This window comes from Tribolium madens, unplaced genomic scaffold, assembly GCF_015345945.1.
Source record: "Tribolium madens isolate multiple individuals breed KSU strain unplaced genomic scaffold, Tmad_KSU_1.1 Scaffold_97;HRSCAF=244;Tcas5.2_LG3a, whole genome shotgun sequence".
NCBI classification, from domain to species: Eukaryota; Metazoa; Arthropoda; class Insecta; order Coleoptera; family Tenebrionidae; genus Tribolium; species Tribolium madens.
In genome coordinates, this window is record NW_025401069.1 from 15,045,165 (window position 1) to 15,067,859 (window position 22,695).

Below are 22,695 nucleotides of genomic sequence, written 5' to 3' on the forward strand. Positions count from 1 at the left end.
GATTAAAATAAAATAAGCTTAATTATTTAGTTTGGAAGTTTAGTTATTACGTTTGTTAATTTGGAAATAATTCAATGTTTTTTAATTTGTCTTAGAAATATTTATTTACCTATTCAAATACATTTATTTTGCCAGAAATATTAGTTGCATGTGTCTACCAAACATCTAGTGCTAATAACTTTCGAATAATAATCAGCAGAAGCTTTCTTTGTTCTTGTTCTCTCGGTGCTGTTGAAATCAACACTGTAAAAACCAAACTTTTCCCTAAAATAACAGTTTAGTGAATTATCTCTTAATTAATTTATTTTCCTACGTATATCCACTTCTCCATTCAAAGTTGTCAAGCAAACTCCAAGCAGTATATCTAGTGACATTCACCCCATCTTCCACAATCGCATCAACAAGATTACTCAAATAGTCCTAAAATTAAGCTATTATCTTTGCAAAACAAAAATTAGCGCTTATTACTCTGTAGTATCTTATTCTTTGATCATCATCGAGTCCACCACGATCTGATAGTCCATTTTCAGTAATAAAAATTTCCGGATTGTTGTAGGTCTTACTGAGCCAATTAACTATTTTTCTTAAACCCCAAGGAACAACCCTCAGCCATGTGGAAGCCGATTCTTCCCAACTATCATCCACAAAGAGACGAACATTTAAATCACTGTTATAACTGACATCGGAAATATCTGCTTCTTCTATCCATGCGGTATAATTTGTACTGTAGGTGTTGAGTGCAACGAAATCGTAAGTTCCTTTAATATAATCTATTTCTTCTTGTGTAAATGTCGGAAGTCTTGATTTTGCAAAACCTTGTTTCTTACTTCTTTCACCAATTCGGTCGATCATGACTTGGGGGTAATTACCGTGGATGATGGGGTTGCCGTACCAACCATACTAAAATTCATTAATATTTTTTCGTAATTTGCCTCCGTTTTGATTCTACAGGGTGTGTCAGAACTCATGTTCAAGAGAAAAATTTCCAGTAAGATAGGATACCAGGAACAGAAAAAATGTTTAAAAAATTTGATCGCTCAAAAAATTTTGACAATTATGTTTTGACACTTTATTTTTGCCTATTTAATGATACTGATGATCTTGTTAAGTTTTTTTTTACAATTATTTAATAAAGGTACAAAAAGATTGCCAATAAAAACAACAAATAACATTAAACAGTGTTACAATTTAGGACACAGTTTCCTTGTTTCCTTTTCTTATTAGAAAAGGAAACAGGTTATTACCTGTATAGCAAAAAAACTTGGAAAATTATTTTTCCAACAGAAATAAATAGTCAAAGTGCAAAATTTAAACTCTCATAACTTCAAAATTTTTATAGATATTTTTTTTTAACATTTTTTTCATGTTCCTGGTATCTTTCTCTGGGGCGCGAGTTCTGGCACATCCTGTATAATAGACATATTAAAGAACGCGACGTCTAAATAGTCAAAAGGCGACTAAATCATTTCAAATTACAAAAAATAGTATAAAAAAAACCGTTTGATGAGACCTTGAAGCATTCATTCTTTAATTTTTAAATTTGAATTTGTGCCTCAAGACTGGTGTTATTAAACTTGTTTTTTAATACACTATTTATCCGCGACTGTTAAATAATACGTTTGTTATTTACGTAACTATATATATATTATGATACTCATAAGTTTTTTGAGAAAATTGACTGTACAAACCACTAGATAAAAACTATCGTCCTTCAGACTCGTTTTTTTATCGTAGGCTATTTGTGTCGTCATTTTACAAATCAACCAAATTCTCGTAAAAAACTCAATTTTATCCGGATATCTTGAACGTAATTCGATGAGATAATTGTTTTGATACAACAATGAGTTGTAGTTTGTTGTCAATGTTCGTAGATAAGATTTTAGATTAGGTACTTGATAGTATTAATTCTTTTTAAAAGGTTTTAACTGTGGTTTTATGAAAGTTTTATTTTATTTTTGAAAAACAATATTTCAATTAAAGAAACTTAACATTTTCGATAGTTGATACCTGAGTATCCCAGTTTGGCTGTTAGGCAATATAAAATAAGATTAATTATTTAGTTTAGTTTAGTTATTATGTTTTTTTAACATTTTTTTCATGTTTCTGGTATCTTACTTTACATGGCATTTTTTTCTTTTAGGACGCAAGTTCTAGTGCACTCTGTATAATAGACATATTAAAGAACGCAACGTCTAAATAGTTAAAAGGCGACTAAATTATTTCAAATTTCCAAAAAATAATATAAAAAACCCGTTGAAGCACTGATTCCAAAAATCAAAAATATTTCAGTAGTGGATAAAGCAAAGCATCGTATTCTACTCGTATACAATGGTTATTATTCACTCAGGTGATTAAAAAACTCGTCCACGACTCGTTTTTTAAACTTCACCTTTCTGAATAATAACCAACATTATATGTATGCTCGTTACATAATATGCTATTAATTAAAATAAGAGCAAAATACCGTAAATTGCCGGGCCCTTTCTGCCGCTTCCACGTCCTTGTCACTTCCACTACCAGGCTCAAACCACATCGAGTCAATAACAATCCCAACTCTTCCTCCCTGTTTTTCTCTAAATTCCTCCTCATACATGTGATAAACCTTTGCGTGGGATTTAAGTATAGTGTGTGCACACTGATAATCAGCTAACCCCGAGGTCTTGAACCCTGGGGCCTTCTCCCCCGTGCCGTACCCCTCAAGACACGTCTGTTTCGCTTCGTTGAAAGTCATCCACATCTTGACCAAATCCCCCAATTGCTCGAACAAAATCCGGGCATAGTACACAAAATGCTCCTCCATTTCCGGGTTAGGCCACCCGCCCAATTCTTGCAAGGGCTCCGGGGTGTCCCAATGGAACATCGTGACCATGGGTTCAATTCCATTGTCGAGCAGTTCTTGCGTCAAATTTCTGTAATGGTCAATTCCCAATTGGTTCAAAGGCGAGCCGGCGATTCCGTAAGGGAGGATTCGGGACCAAGAGATGGAAAAGCGGTAATAGTCGATGCCCATGTCTTTCATGAGGGCGACATCCTCCTTGTATTTGTGGTAGGAGTCACAAGCGATGTCTCCATTGTCCTGGTTTTTGACATAGTTGGGGTTGGTGTGGGTGATGTGGTCCCAGACGTTTTCCCCTTTGCCGTCGGCGTCCCAACCACCTTCGACTTGGTACGAGGCCGTCGCGACGCCGAATTTGAAGTAATCCGGGAATTTGTTTTTCGAGGCGGAGTTGGATTGGCTGGAATTTCTTCTTGAAGGGTGATTTAAAGGAAAGTGATACTTACTCCAACCCTATTAGGAAAACTGTTGCAAGGAAGAGTAATCTCAGTTTCATTTTGAGGACTTATGAGTCAGTAAATTGTTTTTGCATTTATATATGTGCAAATAATCTTGACTTTGAAGATTCTATCTTATCCATCTCTTGAATTTATCAAAACATTGAGTATTGTGTTTATATCGATTGAGGGTTAATTAACATTAACCAAATTCGTGTTGTGGAATTTTTGGTTATTACTAGATAAAAAATTCCTTCCATTGACATTGACGTTTGATACGTCAAGTATAACAATTACTTAAAACATCTATCTACAAACGTCACAAAACTGACCACTTTTATGACTAAATGTCACAATTAAAAGTTTCACCTTTCAACCATGAAGTAAAAGTGTTTAAAATCTAGGTTGTGACTTTAGTATTAATATTTAGTAGGAAAAATTGTCCATTGAACTAATGCGAAAAGTTTACACACATTTTTTTGCTAAGGCTTCTAAATTTTCTCAGAGAAACTAATACATACATTTTGTTATGGAGAAAAAAAAAGAATTAAATTCTAAGCAAATTGGAGTGTTTCAAGTAAAAAAGTCTGGTTTTAATTTTCAAGTCTGTTTTTTATACTTTTTTATATTTAAGTTTCTTTTATATCTAGCTATTCTCTAGAAATTTTAGCATCTTTCGCGCTTTTAATTTTAATTTTTTTATATGAAAAAATAACTTCTTTTGACTACATGTCTCGTTACACTCGTGGTTTAATAACCCACTCGGTTAAATAATCCGTCCGATTTACACTCAAACTCGTCGAATAAATAACTATTATTGTAATTGTTTTAATTAATAAAAAATCATTTGTCATAATACGCAAGCAGAGAAAAAGAAAAAATCCAAAACTGAGTTTTGTTTTCTGTAGTAATTTTCTTTAGACAAGAAGTATGAAGTTTAATATTGTAATAAAAAAAAAATAAAAATAATCAAGCACAAAAAAAATATCAAAGTGTAATAATTTACTTTGACTCTAATTTTCGACATTCAAACTTAAAATAAAGTTAGACTAAAAAATCTGTTCTTTAAACACAAAATCCTGACTTTAAAAGTATGATTTTATTCAAGCCACTAAATCGATGCGTATGCAACCAACAATACATTGTGATCGAATATTCTTATTTTTTTCGCCTCGCCACACTTTCATCGCTTGCCTTCTGAATCACGTCAACAAACTCTCCAACCTCCAATTAACCACCACCCCTTTCAACCCCTGCCGCATCCGGCCCCCCGGAAGCCCCCAATTGCGGTCGGAATGCGCCCCCCTCGGCCCATCTTCCTCCCCGCAATAATCAGACAGGTTTCGGTCCCAGTCGGTCATTCAAGGTAGTAAGTTCAAAGATAGCCTCAGGTGCACACTCACACACATAGAGAGACTCACACACACCTGCGAGTCGGTGCCTCCCAGATAGTCGCATGTTCGTGGTCCACCTGTCGGGTGTAAACAAAGTAGTCCGTGGTGTAGTGTGATCGTCACATGTTTTCGCGATGGGTGATGGTGCTGTGGTGGGATTAAGGGATACGGATTAGGGATTACTGGGAGTAAGTCGAGGGAATGTGTGGAATATGGCCTTGCGCTTTGATCGTAAAATTTGATTAGGTTCGGGCACAAGACTTTATCAAAGTGGTGTAACTGTTTTTGTTAACTTTTTTTGCTTAAATATCATTGTTTAGTTCTTGTAGCAGAACTACGAGTATTATTATAAACAATTATAAATGAGTGACACTGACATATTTACGATGGAGGTTGGTCGCTTGATTGGTATTAAAAGCGTTCAAATCTCTCACTTTATTTACGACAAACGGTTCATTTCTGTGTGGTTTTATAAAAAACAGATTTCTATGCTAATAAACAGATATTATATTCTATTTAAATCGTATTTTTTGTACCAAAATTTTGTATTTTCGTAAAACAATTAAGATAAATGGAGGTTAAACTCCAACACACAAACAGATTAGCAGTAACAACAATATTATAAAAAAGGTTGTAATGAGAGTAAACAAAGTAATCTAGTAGCTAAAAAACTGAACAAACATTGAACAGGAAGGTCTGATTTGGGTTAGAACATTGTTTGAACATTATCGAGGACTCAAGGTGGAACAGTAACAATTTAATTTTTAAATATACAGGGTGTTTCAGGACTTGTGCCCCAAAAAAATACTAAGTAAGATAAAATAATAGAAACGTGAAAAAAATGTTTAAAAATTGTATCTATATTATTTTTTACATTTGACCTTTTTTAATGTTACGAAAGTTACAAAAACTAAGTCAGTAAAAGTCACAAATAAACATAGTTACAATTCAGTCTTATCTTACTTGAAATTTTTCTCTGGGACGTGAGTTCTGTCACACTCTGCCTATGCAATTTTGAATAGTTATCTAAGAAGAATTTAACATAAATAAATAAATTTACTGCAAAAGGAGAGATGAAATGAATCAATTTTTTTAATGTTCTTATTTTTTTTAATTAGTATGTCATTGATTTTCTTATTTTGTTTTGTTTAATTTAAACAAGTGATAGAATATTCAATTTTAAGACAAAAGTTTTCTATAAACATACAGGGTGAATATAAAGTACGGAACCAAGCGGTTTTTTTATCATTTGCTTCCAGAAAATAATAATTTAAAATAAAAATAATATAAAAAATGTGATTTATTTTGAGAATGAAATTTTGTTTTGTTATGCGATTTTTTTGCCAAAATTGCAATTTATCTAACAAATAAAGTTTTGAAAAAATTAAATTAATATCAAGTAGATAGTTGTAATCTTTAGATCATAATCTTCACGCGAAAAATTGTTTTTAGTGGGTTGCCACTTAAAAAAATATTTTTTTTTTGTAGAACTCAATACAAACAAAAATTTCGAAAAATCTTATTTTTGATAAAACATTACGTTTTTATAGTACTTTATCATTCACCAATTAGTTTTTCTAATGAATGAATAGTTTAAGCAAGAAACGGTTGGTTCCATATTTTTTATTCACCTGGGATAGCAAAAATGCCAAAGAGTTACATGTTTTCAGAACAGTCCTGTACATATATTTGTTTATATTTGTTTAACTCAATTACCGACATACTTTGTACAAAACTTAGGTTACTTATCAAAAACAATATACAATTTTTGATCAAAGTGGCTTGTGACTGAAATTAAGTTGGCAACATTGAATAAGTATAGAGATACGATACTTGTTGCCAACTTAATTTCAAAGTCACAGGCTACTTTGATTAGAAATTTAATTAAAGGCGTGTGATGAAATGAGTTATTTTTGGGGAGCCAAAAATTGTTTAAACATAATAAGAGTGCTTAAATACTGCTCAAATATTTGCCATCATTATCAAGCTGCACATTTTTGTAGACAATAAATTGAACAATCAGAAAGTTAGATTTCTTTTCACTGCCATAAAAACGTTTACGCTACTTGTAACACTAGTTGAACTGAAAACACATTTGGTAATTCTTTTATTTTGTTGTATTCATAAAGAAAAAATTCCAACACCACAAATAGATAAGTAGAAATGTGGTTAAACGTTGTGCAAATATTTTTCAAACTTATTAGTTTTATTAAGAGTAAAGAAAGCAAATGTAAATAGTGAAATAATAAACACACCAACGAGCGTCCTTTGATGGTTTTGAATGACATAGATTTGGGTCTTTTTCGGTCTTTTAATGATTTACGTCACAAATTAAGCTAAAAATAAGTGCGTATTCCGAGAAAATTCTGGGAAACTTGACCAAAACTATGCTTAATTAGATATTATCAAAGTTGACTAAACCCATTAGGAGATTTTTGCTATTTATTTGATCTCGGACAAGTTTATAAATTGGTGAAATAAAAATTTGTCAATTAAAACAGTTACGATGTTGGCGCAATTAATTGTCAAAAATTCGCACCATGTGGCAACGCCGTTCCGAATGTTTATGGCCGAAAAACGGTAATTTATGTGACAAAAATCCGCCATTAGATAGGCGATAAACAATTCTAACAAAATTAACCTTGAATCTTGTCCAAGTCAACAACAATTTTCAATCTATTCAAAAAGTAACTTCCATTTTGAATTCCAGCCAAACCGCAATGAAGAACGGCCGTTGAGAACCTCCGGGAAAAACGTTCGAAATGGCACGCAGTTTGTGGTTGGTGTTGGTGGTCAGTGCCGGATTGGCCGACGCTCAAGAGGCCCTCTGTTACGGATCTGGATCAATAGCGCTTTCGGTGATTTTGTCGATCGTCTTCACGGCCGTTCTGCTGGCAGCACTATATTATCTCTGGGGGAAGTACCGGAAACGGAAGGGTAAGCCGACACCTTGGCGATTAGAGAGCAATTATCGGTATGTGAGTCAGTGGAGCGGTCAATGAGCGTGACGTTTTCCTTTGGAGGATTATTGCAGTCGCTGTTGCATCTTTCACTTCCGGGGATTTATCGAAAGGGGCCTCGGGGGACACGGAGACCAAATACTATTTTTTTTCCAAAAGTAGCAAATCAGAAAAAATATTTGAAAAGTAATTATTATCACTAATTGTTAAGTGAAATTGTCTGTTACATAGAAAGTTACTTCGGCTTAAATTGGAATCCTGTTGTAAATTAGAAAAGTGGTCGGGAATTTGAGCCATTTGACGAGATTTCATAGAAATTAATTGTCACACCAGTGGTACAGTTACGAGTATCAGTGAATTAATTTTATTATATGGGTCGCCTTGATACAAAGCAACTTGTTATTTATCGCTTTATGTATGCATCACGTTTTGCCATTATGAATGGCAAATTAAGAACAAGAATGATTAAAATTACTGCGCTTTAATCGATGTCATAAATATAACACTTGTTGCCAGTCATTTGTGTTTTTTTTTTATATAATTTTGTGATTCACACTTGTTTTTAATGCAAAAATATTCTTGAAGTGAAGTTTATATGAAAATTTAAAGAGGAAATATTTTTATTTACAATCACTATAGTATAATATGCCGTTTTCTAAACCTTCGGTGGTCGTGAAATTGGTCATTACATCCCATAGTCGGTTACTCTAATAAATTAAAGAAACAAAATTTTTTGGTGATTTTTAAAAGGCTATAACTCATCGAAAAATGGTTGTATCTAGATTAAAAAAAAACATTTTGAAGCTTTAAGTTTCTAGTTTTAAGATCTTTTGTCAAATATTTTTTCTGTGCTAGGGTTATCAGGCAATCCGAAGTAATAGCGCGAGATAAGAAAAAATGATCCACGGACGTGGGAATTTTTTTTAAGTTAAATCAATGCATAGATCGGATAGCATGTTTGTTTACCTTTAATATGCTTTTTTTATATCCTCTTTACATCAATTTGTCGCTGAGATATCTGATTTTAAATGTAACAGGATCCTTTTGTTTTTGATCATCGATATCTCAGCAACCAATCACCACACAGAAAATATAAGGGTAGTATCAAAAACTGGAATAAATGTCTTATAAGATCCTTTTATGATTTTTTGGAAAATTTTTCACCTTTGACATTGATTTAAATAAAAGAGAAAAAATTAACTTTTAATAAGTATAGGTATAATCTACCGAAAATTTTTTGTTCCTTTAATTTTTTGGAGTAGTGTAGTTTAGAAAAAAGTTGCATAACTCGCTTTCTGGTGGTGAGCTCAGCGTGTGCCTTTCACAGCGCCTTTGGTAGTCAAATCACGCAAATCGAGAATAAAGACACGTTTTGAATGCATCCAACCAACACAAACATGGCTAGAAAGAGCGGTAGCCATACTTTATACTTACACCGTCTCCGGTATTCCTGGTTATTCACGCTTACCATAACGAATCCGACCACCCCGTGCATAACAATTACGGAAACCTTCCTCCACAACCTTAGAAGGAACGCACCGTACGCTCGAAAATTTCCTCTAATAACAGTATCTCAGGCCATAAATCGCTTTACTGTTAATTGTCATATCGGAACTAGCTGAAGCGACTTTCTTATCATCGCTAAATTGAAAATTTTCGATGCAATGCGCGCTTGCAGTTGCGAAACGTGGACGGAAGCGCAACATTTATCACTCGGTGGAGCCTTCCGAGCAAGCCTCATCCATAATAATTAATCCGAAGAGAGTTATGCGAACTATTTCAAGATTTATAAGCGAGGAGAGATTCAAATGGAATTTTATCTATGTTTGTACCAGCAGGTAGATAATTCTCGGTAGTGATAAGGAAGTAAGAAACTGGGAGGATGAAAAATTAATTTTCAGTCGTGTGAAAATCAGATAATTTCAGGAAAACAATGCAGCATTTCAGGCATAACTTTGCGCGCGAAAAATCTCTCCAATCAGGCCAGGCATTCAAACAAAACAACTTTCAAGAATGTTTGCCTTTTTATTTTATTGTTCTATGCGATAATAACGAGCTAGGCAAACACCTATGGGTAATATTTGTCAAGCATTACGCCATTCACTCGAGAAATACGAAATTTACGGCCCCATCGAAACCTGTTGGTTGACCCTAAATTTGAGAGAACTCTTCGCTATGCTAATTACGCGTTTAAACCCGTTCTCGCTGTACAAAAATCTCTCTTGTTGGGCAATAACGGACGGTAAAGTGGCCATTACGGCCCGGATGAGAACCCGGATTAATTTTTAATTCGTTATGTAAGGAGTTTTGGCCCGGATTCATTGTTGGAGTCTACAGGTTATGTAAAAATCGGACGTAGGAAGAGGCTCTTAGTCATCGCAAATGTCGTGTTTGATGGAGGAAGTGCCGTTCCCAAAGGTGCGTTTTCTGAGATTTGCTCAGTTTGGAATTTTTACAGTGGTCAAGAGGGTCAAATCAACTTTTATACATTGCAAAAATTTTATTGCGTGGTAATGTCAATAGTATACAGCAGGTGTAAAATGAATATGTTGGAAAACAATGACCAATAAGTACGTGTTTTGAGAACTAAGCGATCTAAACTAAGCAGTGTTTTGCTAATTAAAAACAATATTTTCACTTAATGTTTTATTAACATTTATAAGGAATTGTGGCGGAATGTGTGATGAAATCAAAGAAAATTTTATTTCTACAAGAAACTAAAAACAAAAAAATGTTGTAGAACAATATTAAAAAATATGTACATCCATTGAAAAATGCTTTTAACAAGTAAAAAATGATGGGGCATTCCAAGTTTCAGTAAACTTTTCACCCTTTCTTAAATAAATTTGTGATTTGACTTTGATTTGACTTTGGTGTTAATTCTTTTTCTTTTAAATGTAATTTTATACACATACTTCATAGATCCAGTTTTTAGATTATTAAATAAAATACTTTATATTTTATCACAACGGCCGATTTTGCATAATAATTTTTTTTTGCCAAAAACGAAGTTTATTTTTTAAATGTATTACACCAAAACTAAGAATACTAGACAAATAAAAATAGGAAAAAAACAATTTAACTTTTTTATTGTTTTTAGTTTTGGTGTAATAGATTCTTAAAAGTGTGTGTTTTCGTAATAGAAATTACATTATTTCAAAAACTAAGCAAAATTTATCGATATTTCTTTTAGTTTTCGAGATTTGCACAATTTTCAAATATAAAACCTTTTTTTACAAAGATTTTGATCTAAGGATTGCAACTATCTATATTTTATTCAATTTTTATCGAAAATAACAAAATTTCATTCTCAAAACACGATCACATATTTTATAGCATTCTATTTTTTTATATTATTTTCTGAAGGCAAATGATTGAAAAAACCTCATGGTTCCTTACCTGGTATAGACGATTTTGATTATAAATTTTATTGAACGCATGAAATAAGTGTTTTTCAGTTTCAATACCTATAAATATAATTAAAATAAAAAATTACAGCTTATTTTGAAATATTTTTTGGTACAAAAATAGTTTTTGTTGCTTGTCGCTCTGTTGTTACTACAGTCGAACTTCTATAATCCGAACTAATTATTGTTAGAGATTCTCTGGATTATCGGTTCGCAACTTAATAAATTATTATTAATTAAGTTCTTATTTTGGATGTTATTAAAATGAATTTCGTTAGTATTGAGACATTTCCTAACAATATTACATGTTTTTAAAAGGGCTATTTTTTGAATCTCAATAATTAAATTGAATTCAATTGAATTGAATTTTAAAGTTTTAAGATTTACTTTGTTCGGTAACTGCCTCGTCTTCTACAAGTTTTGAAAACAAATTGAGAAATAACATTTTATCTATTCTAAAACACAAATAATTTTTATTCAGAATTTAATAAATACTTCTTCCTTGTAGCACGATTGTGCACTCCATTTCACCCATTGGCACTAAAAATTTTAAAAATCGCGCACTATTAAATGTCTATTAAGCATTCGAAAATATTAACACGCACGCACTTATAATACAGCCCTTATTTCTACACAATTTCGCATTGAACTACAAAATAAGTAATTTATTTGGATAATTAATACAATTCAATCAACTCATACGGGAGCTTGACTAAGACTGACTAGTTATTACAATAATTCCCTTAAAAACAACAGGATGCACAAAAACCCATTTTGTAACAGTTTCATTGTAAAAGGTTCGGAACTGCGTAATCTCGCTATTCGCAACGTCACAAAGTAATTCGAATATTACACAATTACACGTTCACCATTTTTTGCACCCTTTACCATCGTACGATTATACAATTCTTCAATTCCTCCAAATGGCCGAATGGAGACAAAATTATTGTTAATTTAATTAATTTATTGTAAATCATTTAATATTTTATTCAATTTATTATAAATTTACGTGAAAACTGTAATATTTTCTATTTTACACTTCTTGGGTGGGAATGATTTATGTTGGATTGTCAATGTTTGTTTTTTGATTGCACAGCCTACTACGTCAATGCATTAACTATTACAAATTGTGTTAATTAAACGAGATTCATACAAACCTCACATAATAATGACATATTTCCCGTCTCGATTGTAATGTACTATTTCACACGTCAGACAAAGATTAGATACATGAAGCGAGAAAATGTTTGCGAATAACGAGTTGTGTAGGAGATATTTTAATATTAAAAAAAAAAACAAGATTTGACGGAGGTTTTTACGTTGATAGACAGTCTGTGTCTTTGGCTAGTTACGTAACCACTTTCTTTATTTATTTCCAAATCCCACATAGTTTTACATGATGAATGGTGTTGTATTTGGTACAAAACAGTATAAATCATGTTTGCAACTCAACAGAGGCGTCGCAACCTTCGCTATAGCCTCGAGATCCTCAGCGAAATCCCATTACAATTGGCATAACCCATGCTAAGCTCCCGGGATGGTAATAACACACTAGTGGTGTAATTAGAGTTGGTCTTTTTGCTAGGGCACGCCACTGCCAGTGGCGGCTCGTAGCCTTTTATTGAGAGGAGGCAGATCTTTTTTTATATAAAAAAATATTTTTTGCTTTGCTGACCACAAAAAGCTAACTTTTAACAGCAAAGGAAAATACAAAAATCGGCTAACCTTTTTAGAATTTTTCAATTTTTTTGAATGATTTATTAAATTTATTAATTTCAATTTGCGGGGCCGAATTACATTTGTGGCTATATTTATACATACATACAGGGTGACCCAGGGGTGTGTGCAAGCTCCATAACTTTTTTTATATCCAACTTATCGGCATGATTTTTTTTTACTCAATAGCTCCATCAATGACGCACATTATAAAAACAAATTGAAAAATTAATTCCCAGTGGATTAATAAAAAAGGCGAGGCTTCTGTGTGACCTGCGCATTGCGTGAAGGCGCGGCGGTTTATTTAAAACTAAGTCACTATTATTTATAGCAAAAAAATCAACATTTGAACAAATAAAAAAATTTTAAGGTTAAAATTGTAATTTCTAGTAAATTATTTAATTTTTAACTTCTATTTTCACTGGGGAGGCAGTGTCTCCCCCTGACGAGCCGCCAGTGGCCACTGCTCAAGTCTTGCATCATCGACTACTATATTGCCAATAGAAGATAAAAAGGAATGCGAATAAAAATAATAAAATGGAGATTATGAATGCGGTTGGGCACGTTCGATACATAAACAATGACCAATGGCTGCTTTACAGCTAGATGGAAATATTCGCGAGACCTTGAGGTGATTTAATTAAATGAATGGAAGAATGGAACGAGGCGCACCTTCGGCGCAAATTTGACGCTTGACTGGCCAGAATTGGCACTGCTAGATGCAAGGGCGGATCTAGAAGTTTCAACTGCGGGGGGTAGTGATCAAATAAAAAAGTTTTATATAAACAATTAAATATAATGGTAATAAAAAATAAATGAACAAATTTATAAACTTCTTTAATAAAACAACAGAACTAAAAAAATATTTAAAAACAACAAATAAATGATAACTTTGATTTAAATCACAAAATCAGTCTTTCTACTAGAGTGGGCAGTTGCCAAACAAGGTGTTAAAGATGTTTGGAAAATGGTGGTTTCAGCATTTGCTGTAATTTTTTTTATTCGTTGTGCATTTCAGTAAACCTATTTTATTATTATTATTTTAACTTGACTATTAAAAAAAGTATACAAATCCAAATCTTTTTGCTGGGGGCGGTAATTACCCCTTTAAGCCCCCCTTGTATCCGCGCTTTGCTAGATGCACAAGATGTGTCAAAGTTGAGGAATTTTCAAGTGAATGGACAATATTTCACCAATCGGGTTTCGCAATTTTCGCCGATTGCGTGTCGTCGATTATGTTTTTATATTCACACAAACGACGGTTCAATTGTTGCCTTATGTAATCTATGTATTTCTATAACGAAATTATGGCAATTAAAATTAATTACGCAAACTGATCATGAATTGACTGACTTTCCTTGCATTCCGATTGATTTGATTGATCATTGATTCTAATTGACGGGTTAAAATGGCAAGATTTTGAGCAGTTTTTTTTCTATACTTGTAGTAAATTAATAAGTTGGGCTACTCTTACGTAAATGAACACCAGTGGGCGACTTATAATAATAGTTCCCATTTACCTCCAAGCGAAGTATCTTTAAAAGTAAAGCCGATACCTGTCGCTCCTACTTACTTGAATTTAAATTAATTGATGGTAGAGACAAAAAACAAATTTAATTTGAATAATTTTTATGTTAGGAGACTTTTGTGTTTCGTGCAGTTTTACCAAGTTAATAAATTTAATTCGTGCGAGACGTGTAGAAAAAATAAAATAGAAAAATTTTGTAATGCGATGTTTTATCTTGAGAAAACAATAGAAATCTTGTAAATCTTCAAATAGCATTTATTCTTGCAATAAAATGTACCTAAAATCCTGAGAAACCACTGAAAAATCTTAAATTAATAATAAAAAGTTTGATTTTGGGTCAAAATCTTAAAAAAAACTAAGGTGCAAAATTTTTGTTATTCGAGGTTTTATCTTTTAAGAAAATAATAAGGATTCTGAAAATTTTCAAACAACATCTTACATATTACAAATATAAACAATAATAAATAAAAACCAGCAAAATGCTGCTATTTTAAAAAACAATAAGAATTTTAAAAACGTCATTGAGATACCAACAAACAATTTTAAAATAAGAAGAGAAATTTTGGGTCAACGTCAAAGACCAAAATACAAAATTTTTGTTAAAAAACTAATAAAGATTTTGAAATTTTTCAAATAGCATTTTACATACTTTCTAACATAAATAAAAATATGTAAACAAAAAGTACAAATTAGAAACACTATTATAAAAAAAGTAGTGTAATGAGGTTTTTTATCTTGAAAAAGCAATGAGAACTAAATAGCACGATTTTGCGTCAAGATCTTTAAGAAAACTAAAACTAAAATGCAAGATTGTTGTAACGCGATGTTTTATCTTTTAAGAAAATGATACGAATCCTGAAAATTTTTAAATATCATTTGTAAAATAAATAAAAAGTACGATTTAGAAACAATATCTTAAAAAAAGTAGTGAAATGCGGATTTTTATCTTGCAAAACCAACAAAAATTTAAAAAACGTTGAGAGATCAATATATTAATTTTGAAAGAAAATATTTTATTTTAAGATTTTTAAGAAAACTAAGACTTAGATGCAAAATTTTTATATCTATTAAGAAAAGGATTCTGATTTTTTTTAAATAGCATTTTACATATTTGTAAAATAAACCAAATTAAATAAAAAGTTCGATTTAGAAACAATATCTTGAAAAAGTAGTGAAATGCGGTCTTTTATCTTAAAAAAATAATGTGAATCTTAATGGCGTTGAGATACCAATTAACAGATCTTAAAATAAAAAGTCTGATTTTGGTCAAAATCTTTAAGAAAACTAAGAAAAAGATAAAAAAAATCGTAATTCGATGTTTTATCATTTAGGAAAATAACAAAGATTTGAAAATTTTTGAATGGCATTTTATATAAATAAATAAAAATCAGTAATAAGCACGATTTAGAAAAATCTTATAAAAAGTAGTGTAATACGGTTTTTTATCTTGGAAAAGCAATGAGAACTAAAAAGAACAATTTTGGGTCAAGATCTTTAAGAAAACTAAAACTATTAAGATGCAAAATTTTTGTAACACGATGTTTTATCTTTTTAAAAGCAATAAAGATTTTAAAAATTTTCAAATATTATTTTATGTACTTGTACAACATGTAAAAAGGACGATTTAGAAACAATATCTTGAAAAACGTAGTGAAATGCGGTAAAAAAAATGAGAATTTTATAAACGTTGAGATAGCAAGAAAAACTTTTCAAATAAAAAGTATGATTTTGGGTCAAGATCTTTAAGAGAACTAAGACTAAGCCGCGAAATAATGGAAACTTGTAATAAATAAATGTATATCTAATAAATAAAAAAATAATATAATAAAACAGTGGAGGAACGTAACATTTTAAAAAAATACAAGAATATTATGAAACAAAAACTAATAAAAAGAAGATTATTATTTCGGATCATAGAATGAAATATTTAACTTGCTTTCATGGATTTTTAAACTTTTTCCTCTTTAAACTCTAATGTTTAATTTGATTTTTTTAAATTCGGCCATTAAACTCAAAAAAAGGTTTCACAGACAAATTTTGTTGTCTATTTTTTATAGTTGGTCAAACATGAGAAACAAAAAATATTGTTTATTGAAAAATAATCATATTTTTGCTTGTCGTTAAGTGTAAGGTGATTTACCTAGATTAGAAAACGTGCTTCAGTTGTAAATGTAAGATTTTCATCACTTTGTTAAAGAAGATTAACATTCCTTTTATGAGAAGTAGATAAGATATAATAATATGGGAAATCCGGTTCTGGGAAATTCTTAATACTGATCATTTGTTAATTATCAACACATTTTCTACTCCAATGGAGCTCTTTAGTGGAAGAATTTTACAATTTTTCAATAATTCATAACAAAATAAGGGCTTTAGTATCAAAATGCTAATTAAATATAAACACAGTTTATGCAAAAAATCATTGAAAATTAAAAAAATCACGTCTAGAAGACAAAAAATAAATATTATTCGAAGAGTTTAAGTTATACTTTGCCCATTGCCCAGAAGTAGATAAGATATAACAATATGGGAAATTCGGTCCTGGGAAATTTTTAATATTGATCATTTGTTAATTATCGATACATTTTCTACTCCAATGGATCTCTTTAGTGGAAGAATTTTACAATTTTCCAATAATTCATAACAAAATAAGGGCTTTAGTATCAAAATGCTAATTAAAAATAAACACAGTTTATGCAACAAATCATTGAAAAGTAAAAAATTCAAGTCTAGAAGACAAAAAACAAGTGTTATTCGAAGAGTTTAAGTTTGCCCATTCCGCGTCGAATTACCATGACTGTTGAAAAAATCCTCCGGTCGTCGATCAAGCCGGCCTATATTGTCGAGGACCCGTCCAACTCGACCAAAGCTGTATACCCCCCGAGGCAATTAACATTCCATGTAAACAAGAACGGTCGTGGGCGCTCGCTCAGACTCACCGAAAGATATTATTAATGGAAAAGTCCCATCTTACAAACCGTCTTTTTCAGAACTCATCCTCGAAACCGACCCCGAGAAAGGCAAAGGCGGCGACTACGCATTCGACAATCCGGCGTTCAAAGGTAATTTCGCTTTGTTTACCACAATTTGCATCTGATTCACCGAGGAATGTTGCAAAGAATCAAAATGACCTTGTTGCTGCACCAAGGACTTGCTTATTGCGCGGAAAAACTTTTACATCTTTGAAATTCTTTCGCAGATCCTGGACTAACTCCAATTGGGAAATTGGAAAAGGAAAAAAACGACGCGAAGACGAAATGGACGCAGTGGTCGCCCTTAACAGCCCTCACCACCAAATCGGAGAAAAAGAAGACTTTGGATGATAGTGCCATTGATGTAAGTCATTGAAACACATCTTCAATTTTTTATTTTGGCCAATTTTAGGGAAATTCAGTCAAAGTGGTGGCTTTACGCAGTCATGATTTTACCGGTCTTGGTTTCAACATTTGTGGCAACATGAAAGAAGGGATTTATATCAAAGATGTCCTACATCGAGGACCCGCCTCCGAGTCGGGGAAACTAAACCCCGGGGATAGAATCAACAGTGTCACAATTAGTTTCGAACACATGGTATACGAAGATGCTTTAACAATTCTAAGTTACGCTAGTCCATATGAAGTTATTATTGAAGCACGAGGTGGAAAAACGTTTCAAACAAGTGGTCAAGGGGCCCAACCCACTCACCCCGTATACAGAAGCTCCTCTTGTACAGACCTCTTCCAAGTCAGTTTCCCCCTTTTTGGCATCACTCATTTCTCACTAGAATCATTTCCAGGTTGGCAATACTGCCAAACGCAAATTATTTGGTACCGAAGACCATTCCGGTTCCCTCAGTTCAAACTACTCCAGTTTGCAGAAATCTAGAAGTAATATGACGACCCTTGAACGAAAAGAATCAGAATCACCCAAAAATCGCCCCAGGAAAAAGACACAAATGTCCCCAGAACAGTTAAAAACCCAACTTGAACAAAGAATAAGCTCAGACCACCAACAAAATTCAAAGAAGCCGCCAAAGGTCGAAATGGAGGTTCAAAAAACCGAAAACAAGTTGCATAAATTCGGGGTTAGGGTGCTTCCGGCTGAGAAGAGCCCAAAATCGGCTGAATTGTCCCAAAATGAGAACAACCTCAACTTGGAGAAACTCCCTTTAGGGCTTGACGAAGTCGACAAGAAACCACAAGTCAAAAAACGGGAACGCAAAGTAACTCCCGAGAAGTTGGAAGTTTTTGATCGTGACCATGCGAATAACAGTTCCGGGATCAAACGGGATGTAAACGGAATCCCTCAGGAAATCCCCAACTACATGATGAATGCCGCTGTCGCGGCTCGGAGCAACCGGAAAAGTTCGGTCAAAGACGAGGAGTTGGATAAAACTCCCAAGAAAACAAAAGGGAAAGCTCCGGCACCTCCGGAGGAGAAACTCTTCAAAAGTAATTTCGATGAAATACAACCAGTTGATGATTTTGAGGAGGTTATCCCCAAGTCGAGTCAAGACGATTTAGTTGAGGAAATTGAGGTTGAATTGAGGAACAAAACCACAGTCAAGGATTACAACTCTGACTCGGATCTTGAAACTGACAATCACTCATCTGTCAATACTATTGAACTAAATTCGAGTGACATCACCATCCATCATGCTGAAGATACTGAAGGTTGTCAAAATCGAAGAACTGCAAGTACCGGAGACTTGACTAAGATTCAAAGGACGCGAAAATCAAGCACTGGTACTTTAGAACGTGCCCAAAGTCTTGATATCACCGATACAAGCATACCAACCTTGAAACGTAAAGGGCGAATTGAAGATGACTTTATGGCTTCCGAGGAGGACATCTTCGGAAAAGTGGTGATGAGTAAAGAACCACGCTTATCGTTGATGCTTGACGGCTTAAACACCTTCCAAAGAAACCGGTTGAAGAAATCCACCGAGTGGGGAAACCTCGAAGACGCCATCTTGAAACTCAACCAAGAGGACGAAAGTGACTCAAAGAATGACTTGGACCTCAGCGGAAAAACCGAAGAAATCGACGCTGTCGTCAACAGAATCAACGAAATCAAGAGAGAGTCATTGGAGATTCAGCCCCCCATCAAGGAGGAAACCCCTCCCAAGCCCGAGAAGAAGATCAAGAACCAAATCTGGCCATTTGAGACGAAATCAAACGGAAGTGCCATAATTGATGATAACCCACGACTCGCCTCTGTGGAGAAGAGGCAACGCAAACCCCCGATTTTAGACCCAGTGTTACCAGAAGCGAAAATCACTAAACCGGCTGTTCCCGAGAAGAAGGATTTTCTGTTGTCGAAAAAAATTCCTTCATATGTACCTGAACCAGAGGAGGAACCAGTGACAAGTGACGAGACTAAGAAAGAAATGTTGAATGCGATTGACTTGACGAGGAATTTTATTTTCACAGAGAAGATAGCGTGTAGTCAAGATGATGACGATACAAATGTTTCCGACGATATTAAAGTCTCGAGACACTCTTTGGGGAGCTTGGAGCGTCCAAAATCCGACGATGCGAAGATAAATGTCAGTAATGTGACCGTTAATAATCTTCGGTCACAAAATGAAGAAAATCTTCACAGTTTGGAGATTGACACGACTGAGCCTGAGTTGTACACAACTGCTCTTGATAGTACTATCAAGCCGGAGCCTGAAACTCCAAGAGTCACTATCAGTACCCCTGATATCATCAAAAACGTCACAATTGCTGAAGCCATAAATAAACTAAACAATGATGTGATGGTTCAGGGACCTTCCTCACTGACCTTGGAAATTCCCAATGAACCGGAAGTTAAAGACAATCGATTTATGGTCGACGTGAAGAAAGAAGATTCAAATGACGATGATAGTAGCAAAAGTACATCCCTGACTTACATAACCGAAATCCAGGTTTTGACCCCCACCAATTCCACCACCACCAACATCTCCGAAATCGAAATAATCCCCAACGTTAACACCAACGGTAAAAGCCTCGACTTGGAGCACGAATTCGAAGACTACGTCCGAAATTTCGAATCAAACGTCAAAACTTTCGAATCCAACATTCAAAAATTCGAAAATCACCATTCGAAACCCATCATAATAACAGAAAACGACGCCGAGAAGGAACTCCACAAGATCCAAGAAATCGCCGAGGAACAACTGAAGAAACTCCCCGAGATGCGATTTACGACTTCGAGTTACGAATCGAAACTCCCGGAGAAGCGCCAGTCGCAAATCGAACTCCTGCGTTCGAACTTCGAGAAGAGCCCGCCCAGAGTCAAGCCCGACACGCCCAAATCGCGGATCCCCATCGCGACCACGGCCAAGACTCCGCCCACGTCGCCGGAGCGTCGGGATTCGCGGAATCTCGACATGGAGAACGACAAGGACATCCTCGAGTTGATGTCGTCGACTGTTCACTCCACCCCCAAGATGAAACCGCCCAAGAATGTGACTGTTACGTCGATTCGGAGCAACTCGAAGATTCCGTCGGGACTGCCGGTTTTGGGCGGGCGGCCGACGGTGCCGCCCCGTAAGCAGGAGGAGGAGCATGTGGTGCAAGTCTCGACCAATGGCGGGGTCGAGAGTAGTTTTAAACAGTGGGTGTTTAATCCCACCGATTCGGTGACGAATATCGTCGTGGCGGAGAGTAAACAGCAGAAGTGATGATACGTGCAATGGAAAATGGCGGCTCAATTTAGTGTAGTGGAATTATTTATATTGAAAAATGCATAGATGTATATATTTGTAAAAGTAATGTTTTATGTGCTATTATTTTAAGCTGATGATTTTTTTTGTTGGTTTATTTTGTAATTCTAATCGAGGGTGACTATACATTAATAACAAAAAGTACATGTTTTCTAACCAGAGATATACAATAAATTAATTTAAACTCACATTGTGGCTTTTTTTATTGAAAATAACTTAAACACACTGTTTTTACGTTGTTTTTAAAGCAAAATAAAAAAGACAAGTAATTAGTTTTTTTTCTGTTTCAATGCTTTTCCAATGATTAAGTCAATTATCATTATCACACTCCAATTATTTCAATATTATTTCCTCTTTCGGGTCAATAGATTCTTGAAAAAAAATCTTGCACGTGCCACAAGTTGCAATTATTGTAATTAGCGTTTATTTCTTGTAAAATAAATTGTAATTAGTGATCTATTGATTAACAATTATCGCTATTATTGAAAATATCACTTTCGTTGACTACTTTCACTGATGTAGAACCACCGCTTTTGTTAAAGGAAAGTACCCTTGACAATGTACTTAAATTGTAAAAATGCAGAGAAACAGAGATGCAGTTCATTAGGTGCAATGAAATGAGATAAGGAGAAAATTATGTAAATTTATTCGCGGTTTGAAACTGAACCCCAACATGCTTTTTAACAATTTGCGACCTGCTTTAATCAGTTTTTTCGAGTACTATTTTCTAATTAAATTGTTGGCCGACTTTTGAAATATTTTGAGTTTATGTAATTTTAAAACGAAAATTCTAGTTTTTGTTGATGTTAAAATAGGCAAAGTAATATACAGATGTGTATATTTGGTTGCATAGATTAAATATAAGAATTATTGGATAAGTATCATCTTCGTACTTGAATTGGTTTGGAACGTTAACAATATAAACAATGTTTTTTTTAAATTTCATTGAAACAACTGTATCTAATTAATCTGTTTATCGAGAGAAATTAAACTTTTTAAAGTTACGCGCTGAAAAGTAGTACTGTGTCAAATTTGAATAATTGCTTTTAAATGTTTAATTATTTTACATTTCAAGTGTAAAAATGTTCAAATTTAAGTTGTTAATAATAATAATAATCATCTAAGAATACATTTACCTTAAAATGTTCGTTATCTTAAAGTCTTTTCAAATAATACCAACACTAACACTATACATGGTGCGCCAGAACTCGCGCCCCAGAGAAAAATATCATGTAATAAGGTAAGATACTAGCAACATGGAAAATACACTAAAAAAATTCTATTTATAAAAATTTCAAAGTTATGAAACATAAAAAAAATGTTAAATGTCAAAACATAAATGTCAAATTTTTTTGAGAAATAGAACTTCATACAAAAATTTTTAAAATATTTAATTTTTGTGTTTCTACGACGTTTCATGTACTTTTAGACCCTTTCAAATGCATTTTGATCAATTTTAAAGATTACAATTTTAAAATTTTTGACAAAATGTTGGACAATGGACAATTTTTGGTACTTAGAGCGATCTATTGCTAATAACTGCTGAATTATTAGGAAATTAATTAATTAATTTTCTACCATATGCTTTTTGTCGATATTTTTATAGAAGTTGTTATTTTGACGAAAAAAAAAAACTCAACACAAAATTCTATTCACAGAACACGATCACATGTTTTATAACACTTTATTTTTTTATCTATTAAGTAAGTATTATTCTTTGGTTTAA

The 22,695-nt window shown here is 33.3% G+C and overlaps 2 protein-coding genes across 3 annotated transcripts; one reads left to right on the plus strand and one right to left on the minus strand.

Annotated features, from left to right (window-relative positions):
- Nucleotides 1-85: 85 nt before the first annotated feature.
- On the minus strand, nucleotides 86-9,076 carry LOC123014397 (myrosinase 1-like). The gene is made up of 6 exons (XM_044413489.1): nucleotides 9,062-9,076; nucleotides 3,283-3,418; nucleotides 2,465-3,236; nucleotides 469-900; nucleotides 314-420; nucleotides 86-264 (listed from the first exon to the last, which is right to left on the minus strand). Exons 2-6 carry the CDS (start codon nucleotides 3,330-3,332, stop codon nucleotides 141-143), a joined length of 1,485 nt encoding a protein of 494 aa, XP_044269424.1. The 5' UTR covers nucleotides 3,333-3,418; nucleotides 9,062-9,076; the 3' UTR covers nucleotides 86-140.
- LOC123014396 lies at nucleotides 4,642-21,157 on the plus strand. 2 transcript variants are annotated; one of them, XM_044413486.1, is made up of 6 exons: nucleotides 4,642-4,855; nucleotides 7,378-7,604; nucleotides 17,269-17,340; nucleotides 17,478-17,614; nucleotides 17,663-18,001; nucleotides 18,042-21,157. In XM_044413486.1, the coding sequence occupies exons 2-6, from the start codon at nucleotides 7,430-7,432 to the stop codon at nucleotides 20,925-20,927; spliced, it is 3,609 nt and encodes a 1,202-aa protein (XP_044269421.1). In that variant the 5' UTR covers nucleotides 4,642-4,855; nucleotides 7,378-7,429; the 3' UTR covers nucleotides 20,928-21,157. The 2 variants fall into 2 exon arrangements, with proteins under 2 accessions (XP_044269421.1, XP_044269422.1); XM_044413487.1 differs by having other exon boundaries at nucleotides 4,643-4,855; nucleotides 18,054-21,157.
- Nucleotides 21,158-22,695: the final 1,538 nt, after the last annotated feature.